The 9,455-nt window shown below is 19.6% G+C and overlaps 3 protein-coding genes across 11 annotated transcripts in view; 1 reads left to right on the top strand and 2 right to left on the bottom strand.

Annotated features, from left to right (window-relative positions):
• LOC122720207 (kinectin) overlaps nt 1-3,646 on the bottom strand; it is a 15,464-nt gene extending 11,818 nt beyond the window's left edge. For all 6 annotated transcript variants that reach the window (XM_043946748.1, XM_043946749.1, XM_043946752.1 and 3 more), the window contains exons 1-3: nt 3,494-3,646; nt 2,651-2,817; nt 2,176-2,336 (exon numbers count right to left, since the gene is read on the bottom strand). In XM_043946748.1, coding sequence (XP_043802683.1) covers nt 2,176-2,336; nt 2,651-2,798 — 309 coding nt within the window. In that variant the 5' untranslated portion in view covers nt 2,799-2,817; nt 3,494-3,646. The remainder of the gene's footprint in view (nt 1-2,175; nt 2,337-2,650; nt 2,818-3,493) is intronic.
• A 929-nt stretch (nt 3,647-4,575) lies between these two features.
• On the bottom strand, nt 4,576-7,114 carry LOC122720209 (sorting nexin-2). The gene is made up of 7 exons (XM_043946754.1): nt 6,972-7,114; nt 6,535-6,783; nt 6,210-6,456; nt 5,976-6,140; nt 5,780-5,901; nt 5,133-5,432; nt 4,576-5,054 (listed from the first exon to the last, which is right to left on the bottom strand). The coding sequence occupies exons 1-7, from the start codon at nt 7,071-7,073 to the stop codon at nt 4,707-4,709; spliced, it is 1,533 nt and encodes a 510-aa protein (XP_043802689.1). The 5' UTR covers nt 7,074-7,114; the 3' UTR covers nt 4,576-4,706.
• Nucleotides 7,115-7,225: 111 nt separating this feature from the next.
• LOC122720210 (vesicle transport protein USE1) lies at nt 7,226-9,042 on the top strand. Of its 4 annotated transcripts, none has more exons than XM_043946758.1 (6): nt 7,226-7,362; nt 7,833-7,936; nt 8,029-8,078; nt 8,201-8,439; nt 8,517-8,843; nt 8,974-9,042. In XM_043946758.1, exons 2-6 carry the CDS (start codon nt 7,835-7,837, stop codon nt 9,012-9,014), a joined length of 759 nt encoding a protein of 252 aa, XP_043802693.1. In that variant the 5' UTR covers nt 7,226-7,362; nt 7,833-7,834; the 3' UTR covers nt 9,015-9,042. The 4 variants fall into 4 exon arrangements, with proteins under 4 accessions (XP_043802693.1, XP_043802690.1, XP_043802692.1 ...); XM_043946755.1 differs by lacking the exon at nt 7,226-7,362 and adding an exon at nt 7,712-7,755; XM_043946757.1 differs by lacking the exon at nt 7,226-7,362 and having other exon boundaries at nt 7,792-7,936.
• The last annotated feature ends 413 nt before the right edge of the window (nt 9,043-9,455 follow it).

The raw sequence follows: 9,455 nt of genomic DNA, 5'->3' as shown, positions 1-9,455 counted from the left end.
GCGCATCCATATTATATAAAATACTTGTATTTCAAGAAAAAAAATCAAAATAATTAATATATATAATATTAAACATAATAAATATAATTCATAAATTTCACCTTAAAATTGTATTTATTTTGATTTCTTGCCAAACAAATATACCTGAAATTAATAAATCCAGTATATTATCAATAATACTATATTTTACTTCATAAGAAAAAATAAAAAGGAAAAAACAATTTAATCACTATTTTTTAATATTATATTAAGTTTCATATAATAATTATAAAGATATCTTCATACTATATCTAAAGTACATCATGATCATTAGATATTAAACATTAATGATTTAAAAATACATAATCTTAAAAATATAAATATATTTGCAAAAGAAACATTCTTTTATAAAATTTAAATTTATATTCTTTTTTTATTTTACCTCTTATTTTACTTACTATATAAAATAAAATAAAATAGTAAAATAAAATAAAATAGTAAAATAAAATAAAATAAAAATAAAATATTATATAAATATAAAATATCATAATATATGAAAGAGTTATTTAAAATTATTATATTATATAGAGTTATTTAAATTATTTATTTAAAATAATTAAGAGTTATTTAAAAATTAATCTTAAAATTTATCTAGAACTGTTTATCAATGAGCAATATATAAAAAATGAATTTTTATCTTTATTAATTTATATTGTTAAATCACTATTCCATTAAAAATTAATCATTTAATTCATAAATTTTTTATTGTTTTTCATTTTCTAAACATATTATATATTTATTGGTTAATGATACTATTAATACTTTATTATTAATGATTATATACTGATATTTTATTATTTCAAAACTATAATTTAAAATAACTTACCATGGCATAATTTTAATTATGTTAAATAGATTTTAAAAATTAGAAAATTATATAATTAAAACATACTATGTAAAAAATTTAATTATACAAACATATTTAAAAATGTTTTTTTACTATAATATATATATATATATATATAGTATATATATATATATATGTATGTAACAAGTGCTAATCACTTTTAAATATTGTGTGAGTATGTGTATTTGTTTATGTAAAACCTTACAATATAATTTGCTTCCAAATTTTTGTTTTTTTTTTAATAACAAGATTTTTTCTTACAAAAATTAAATAAATTTAATTTTGTATAATTAAAAATAAAAAAAATTTTTTTCCAAAGAATAAATGTCCATTTCAATATAAGGTATATAAAATTTAATATGTATAAAGTAATTTGATTTTATAGGGAAAACATTATTATTTGAATTTTTTACATTGATATAGGAGTGTGCAATTATTTTAATTTATTTTCAACTATTATAGAAATTAAAAATTAGAAAGAAAAATTATATTAAGAAATAAAATGATAAATAATTATTATATATGTAATCATTATTAAATAATTAATATTTTTATAAATGTCACTGAATTATAGGTTATTTTATAGGTTATTTTATAGCATAGAAATAATCAAAAATATATAATTTATTGTATTAATAATATAATATTAGTTAATATTTAAATATCATAAAAATTTTGCATGTTATTAAACAATAAGATATTATAATTAGTTTATGGTTTGGGTAACATCTAGAAATATAATACATCATGAATAAGACCTTAAGTGACATACAAGTTTGACATACAATATGTAAGCATACCATATTTCATGCATGAAAATGTATGAAAACGCAAAATTGAAAAAGCGCATGTGTATATTTTCATTTTTATAAATATATATATATAATATGCAATAATTATTCATATAAATATGAAAAATACTTAATTATTCATATAAATATGAAAAGTATATAATTAAATAAAATTAAATAAACTTTGTTATAAATTTTTAATCAAAATTTAACAATATATTTTTTAAAAAATATATTAATTTCTTTAACTTTTTAAATAAAAAAAAATTAATATAATCTAACCTTTTTATAAAATATAATATAAAATGAATAATTTTTTATTTATAAATATAATTTTAAATTTATTTCTAAAAAATACAGATTATGATTTTAATTGATTCTAATTGTTTTATATATTCAGTATTAAAAAAATGTATACAAATCAAAATTTGTATGGTATGATAATTATTTACATAAAATGAAAACATGAATATAATTAAATATTTAATAAGTACTTACTCGTACTAATGGTTCTAATGGTAATATTTGAGGATTTTCTTCAAACTGTACATGTTCTTTTTCTTCTTTATCGTCCTTTTCTTCCTTTTCTTCTTTCTTTTCTTTTACTTTTTTCCCTGCCTTATTTTTATGTTTTTTTTCTTTACTTTTATCCTTTTTATCTATAATATTATTATAAGTGTTATATTTATTAATTCATATTTGATCTAAATAATTATATAATAATATAAATTAATTTGTAAAAATTAATTTTTAATAAAATATTAATTATTAATATTATTCTTAATAAAATAATTCTTAATAAAATATAAAGGAATTTAAAATAATTAATCTAATATCATTTGTATTAAATTATAATATTATATATTATATTAAATATAAGTATAATTTTAAATCAAAATTATCTTTAATATAAAAATGTATTTACAAATTACTTTACAAATTAAATTTATTTAAAATACTTAATAATACATACTTAATAAAAGATCATCAGGAAGTTTTCTTTGCTCTGCTATTGCTTCTTCATAAGACTTTTCTTTTATACCAAACATTGATACTAAAACAATAACTGCTGCAGAGATAACTACTACTGCTACATATACCAATCCTGTTTGAACATCCATTTTATATATATACTTCTGTCTGTAAGAATTAAATAAATTTATTATATGATAAAGATTATTTAAGATTTTTTTAATAACATTATGTAATTTTTATCACAATTTAATTATAATATATTTGTAGTGTTATATTCTAGTTGCTTTTTTTGAAAATATACGCATTATTGACAATATATATAATGTATTTATATATATTTTTAATTCAATTTATATTATTAATTGATTCTATAAATATATTTTTTGTATATACATTTCTGGAATTTTATATATCAATAATGTAGTATATAAAATAATGTATATATATATACATATATTATATATATATACATGTATATACATGTTATAATGTGTATACAGTATATAATATATATATATGTATATATATAAATACCATATATACCATATATATACCATAATACCATATATATAAATACCATATACGTATATATATATATATATATATATATATATATATACATACACAAAGTGTTTTATAATAAGGTTATTTATTAACTAAAAGTTTTAAAAAAAAGTATAACGAAAATGACATATGGGTGACAAATGGGTCATCGACATAATCATTGAAGATGAGTCAAGTTTCTTAATATCAAATCACTAATTGATAGAACCGGCAAAATGATTTATATTGTACTAACATTTCATTAAAACAATAGAATTAGCAAACTTGATAAACTTACACTTCTCATCAAAAATCAGTCGATTGCTTCCACTAAGGAATGTGAAATGAACAACGTAATGTTTGTCTACAAAGAATCACGACAAGAATTCACATACGACTTCTCAAGATTATGGCGGCCGGACGTACAGATAAGTATACGTGTTCGAAGCCACGCCTATCAAAACACCCGTTTTCTGATTGGTGGCAGCTTCTGCCACGTATGCAAAACATTGGTACAAACGAGAACAAAATTCATCTACGAATTTCGTTAATTGTCAGTGACAATTAACCACGGTAAATAATTGATAATTCATGATAACTTACATACTATACGGCATGCAAGAGTTAACGTATTTGTGTGACACTGTGTCAATTTTATTCTAAACAAGCTGACCAACTTAATAAAACATAGAGTTTGATTATTTTATGATTATAGAATTCTATTTTAATTGTATTTTATGTAAAAACAATCAAATTTTTTTATATATTTGTACTTATACTAAATTTTTAAAATTTATTATTAAACTTATTAAAACTTTTTTAATAATAAAAATAGTAATATATTTATTTAACGATTTAATTTTATTGTAATTTATAATCAACTTTTTAACATATAGAAAAATATGGTATTTTTATCCCACGCTTATCAAAGTATATAAGTATATTAAGTATAATAAAAATTTTATTGGAATGTCTGTTTGCTAATCTGAAAATAATATAAAAAACCATAAAGTTTATAGTAATATTATTAACTATATGATTATAGACTTTGTTTTAACAAATAGATATTTAATATTCTCTATTTATACAATCTTAATCAATTTTATTATTATATAACATTTTTTAACAAACAGTATTATGCGCTTTATATTTCTAATGTAAACTAATAATAAGAAGACGCATGATACTCAGAAATAATCAACAAAAATTGAATGTTTAAGAATTTGAAGAATGAAATATGCCACTTTTTTTGTTGCTTTTTAATGTATAAAAGCATTGGCAGTATTTCAAAATTATTGTATATAAATTTTCTGATTATTGGCATAAAATATTTTTTTTACTGTATTACATAAATATTATAATTGTACCGCAAATCGATAAATATACGTTTTCCACAAAACGTTATTTATCATTTATTAGAAGTTTATTTTAAAAATTGCACGAAATTTTTCATTTATAGATTTTTTTTTTTTCTTATGATAAAAAAAGATTTCAATATTATTAGGAAATATTCATGCAACTGCTCGTGCTTCTGGCAAAAAGCTTTCCCAATATTTAATAAGTTGATTTTGATATTGTAACATAGATTCCAAATATTCTGTTAATTGTTTTTTAAAGTCTTCTACTCTTACTAATTCAAATCGTTCGAGTTCTTTTTTAATCATTTTTGAAATATTATCAAATTCTTCTTGTCCTCTATCAACTTTTGCTTCCCATTCTATTACTTCAGTAGCAGCTTGACTTGTTTTGTCAGTTCTTCCAGATTGTTCTAATCTTGCTTTTTGTTCTCGTTTCTTATTTAGCATCATTTGAGCATGTTGCCAATTTTGAAAAACTTTTACTCTTTCATGAAATACATCCTAAAATTAATAAGAGTTTAAACTGTATAATAATTAAAATTTAAAAATTAAATTGAAAAATGTAAATTAATCGCCAACCTTTATTGCTCCAATGAGTGCAACATAATCTCTTAACATCTCTCCAAATTGATAAAGATCACTGTTACTTTGTGCTCTTCTGATTACTTCTACTTTTTCTAAAGTTTCAGCTAGTTGAGCTAATGCCCTTCCCAAAGATGCTCCTGGTTCACCATGACCAAGAACTGCGATAGATCTTGCTGTTGCACCAGTACATGTTGCTAATTCTCTTCTCTGATTAGTTAAAGTATCTACAGCAGAATGTAATGCACGTAGTTGAACATCGAGAGAATCAATTTGTGATGTCTTTTCTTCAAACCACTAAAAAAAAAAATTAAAAATATATAAAGATACAGAATGTTCAAATAAAATAAAAAGAAAATTTAGACGATTTTAAATATTAAAATAAACACAAAAATTGATACGATGGAAATAGAATCTCATTTTACTACTTTTTCATTTCATCTAAAATCAATTTGAAAAATTAATTTAAAGTTTTAACTGATATTTTTACATATCAATTCATTTTTATGAATATTTTAATTTCTATATATAATTAATTAAATAAATAATTAAATAAAAAATATTTTGTAATATATATATATATATATATGTATATATATATATGTATGATGCAAAATAATAGTTATAAAATTTTTTAATTTTACTTTATCAGTTTCATCCATTTTATATGTTATCTTATTAACAGTTTCTCCAACTTTGTTAAAAAGCCTCATTACGCCTTTACCACTAAGTGCAGATGTATTAGTAGCTTTAGGTAATTCCATATCTGTTTGAAATATACATAAAGTCAAATATATGATAATATTTAAGAAAATTGTTTTATTTTATACTATGACTTACCAGCTTCTAAAAATTCTCTAAAATCAGGATCAACACTAAGTACTGGATGAGCTGCAGTTCTATTCAAATATCTTTCAAGTGCTGCTCTGCGTTTTTCAATAAATTCTGTAGAACTAGAATTTTGTTCCTGATTCTTATCACCAGACATTTTAATTTTGGTTGTTCCTAAATATAAAATATTTTATTAAATAATACAATAAAATGATATATTATCTATTATAAAATATCTTTTACCAATGACACTTTTTTCTGGAGCAGGTGGAATTATTCTGCCATTTCTAAGATATTTATCTGTTAATTTGTCATGGAGACCAAGAAAATCACTAAAACGTCTAATAACACTAAAATTTCTTTTTCTAAATATTGGCATATTTGTTTTTGTTTCAACTTTATAAGCAACATAAGCACCCATTCCATCTCCTATTTTTTGAGGAGAAGTAACTGTAATTTTTAAAAAAACATCGGAAGAATCTGTTGATACCTAAAAATAAAATATATATATATGATATATATATTTTTTTAACATTTTGTTATTAATAATTAATAATTTAAAATATACCATATCAGTTGATTGAGTTTGCATAACATTTGATAATATATCTATATTATCATTTATGGGAACATCATGGAGATCTCCTATATCAGTATTCATTGGTCCCAATGGTGAACTTAATGGTCCTGGTGCAGGACTTGATACTGATGAAAATGAATTTTCTTCTGGTACATCTCGCAAAATCAATTTTGGTAACTCTGTTTGAATAGTAGATACTCCGTTATATGGAGGTGAATCTTCCAATTGACTTTGATCCTATATATTTCAAAAATATTAAATTTTATTTTAAAAAATATATAAAACAAATATAAAACAATTTTGTTAAGTCAATATTGATAACAAGTATAAGTATATATTTATTATAACATAAATAAACTTTTAAAACTAATTTATAGGTTGTGAAATTTTTATATGCACATGTTTAAAAACAATATAAAAAATACCTGTACTGCTGATGCAAAAATATCTTCATCATCATCATCTAAATCATCAACTTTTGTTTCATTAGTATCAAATAGTGGCGGAGATTCTTTTATATCAGCCATTTTAACAATTCTGTCAATTTACCGAGAAATGTAAGTATATACTGGGATCGGCCCCCTAAGTATTATATGCCAACGTCAATTGCTATCTAAGACTATCGTATTTCTCACAGAATCTATATTTGTGCTTTATAAACTTTCTAATTTATGTTTTTTACACATTCACATATTAATATAAAAGTCGCATAAATTACAAAATATAATATATAAACAATAAATTAATAATTACGTTATTATGAAAGCGTCTACTGATGAAGTCGGTTAGTTGCGGTTGGATGAAAAAATGCATTATGTACTGTTTCATTCACAATAAATTGTTATCGTCTAGTGATGAATTTATAGCGGCATATTTAAAAATAATAAAAGAAAGAATGATTTTATTATATCTAATTATTTTCTAAATAATATTATCATATTTTTGAAAATCGAAGATTAAAAATTTGTAAACATTTAAAAATTTTTAATACAAATATTTCAATATAATTAATAATATAAATAAATATATGTTTCTAAGAGAATTATATAAATCTATGGTTCACTTAATACATATATATATATGATAAAATATACATACGTACTTTCATATAGTACTTTTGTATAATGTCATATAATATACATTATGTATTATTTTTATATGCATCATAATAATCAACTATCATATATAAGAATCAACTTGAAGAAAGTTGTATGTATATTTAATATTGTATGTATATATAATATTTATTTATAAATTTTTTTATAAATATCTATTGATTGTGTCAGAAATGAATCAAATATCTAGAGAAGAAATAAATATCAGACGACTTTTAACAAGATGTGAATTAATGGCAAAAGATGATTCTCATAAAGATTGGAAACTTGAAAAGGTTTAAAAAATATATTAAGAAATTAATATAATAATTTTCAAATTATTAATTTTAAAATAATTTATTTAAAATAAAGATATCAATTATTTCAGTATATTTTTACTTTGGATGATATGATTAAACATTTACAAACATTATCAAGGTATAATTCAATTTTATCCTTTAAAAAAGAAAAAATAATATTTATTGATAAAAATTTAAATTTTAATATAGTAATATATCTTTTTTTAAATTATAATGAAATTAGTGAAATTAACTTTTTAGTAAACCATCTAAAGATACTATGATGAGTTATATTAAACGAATAGATTTTTTAAAAGGTTTAGTAAATACATCTAAACTTACAAGTCCAGTAGATAGAGTTGTAGCAGTACAAATGTTACCAAAAAATTCTACAACTTTTAATGATTCAATTGGTCCAAATATAACAACTCAAATACATCAAAAAACTTCGGCAAAATATAACAAAGAATTACGAGCTGAGTTATTTCATAATGATAAAGGTATATAAATTATATTTAATATGATAAATAATTAAATTATTTATAATATATAATAAAATTTGTCATTTATTTTTTAGGAATATTAGAAGATGGTATAAGACAAAGATCATCTACTATGAATATGCAAGATGATGATTTGGATGCACTTTTAAAATACAATAGAAATATTCAAGAAAAAATTGCTGAAAATATGCTTTCAATGACTAGTAGTATAAAAGAACATGCATTAGCAGCAAATGCTATTATAAAAAAGGATATTGGTTTACTTGAAAAATCTGATAAATTAACAGATATTAATACAAATAAATTAAAAACAGAATCATTAAAACTACAAGAGCATACACAATCTTATTGGCGATGTTGGATGTGGGTAATGATTGCATTTGTTTTAGTTATATTTTTTAGTAAGTACTATTGCATAATGTAAATATATTTACATTATGACATTATAATATTATTATAATATAATTTATTATTAGTTTTTTAAAAATATGTTTATATAATATATAAAATTATTTTTATATTTTGTTTTAGATATGGTATTATTTATAAAAGTTGCAAAGAAAAGAGTTTAGATTTGAATTAATAAATAATTAATAAATATATATATATATATATATAATTAATATATATAAATTTAATTAAAACGAATTATATATATTTAATTAAAATTAAAAAAAAATTATATATATTTAATTAAAACGAATAAGATTGTATATAAATATAAATAATACATTTATATAATTTATATGAAATTAAATTAATAAAATGAAATTGAAAATAAAATTCCATCCATATCCATCATTTCAAATATTTGTACTTGATTGTAGTTATATTATATATAAATATAATATCGTATTTTATCATACATATTGTATAATAACATCATTTTTTATTTTATTTTATCGTATTAACATTGTATCATTATATTTATTATGATAGTTTTATTATATAAATTTTATCTTTTAATAATAAATTTTATCCTATTTATTATTATCATAATTATATACAATATA

Source organism: Apis laboriosa, unplaced genomic scaffold, assembly GCF_014066325.1.
Source record: "Apis laboriosa isolate Shangri-la unplaced genomic scaffold, ASM1406632v1 scaffold122_cov146, whole genome shotgun sequence".
Classification (NCBI taxonomy): Eukaryota; Metazoa; Arthropoda; class Insecta; order Hymenoptera; family Apidae; genus Apis; species Apis laboriosa.
Note: the sequence above shows the minus strand (reverse complement) of the source record. Positions and strands in the feature narration are given on the sequence as shown.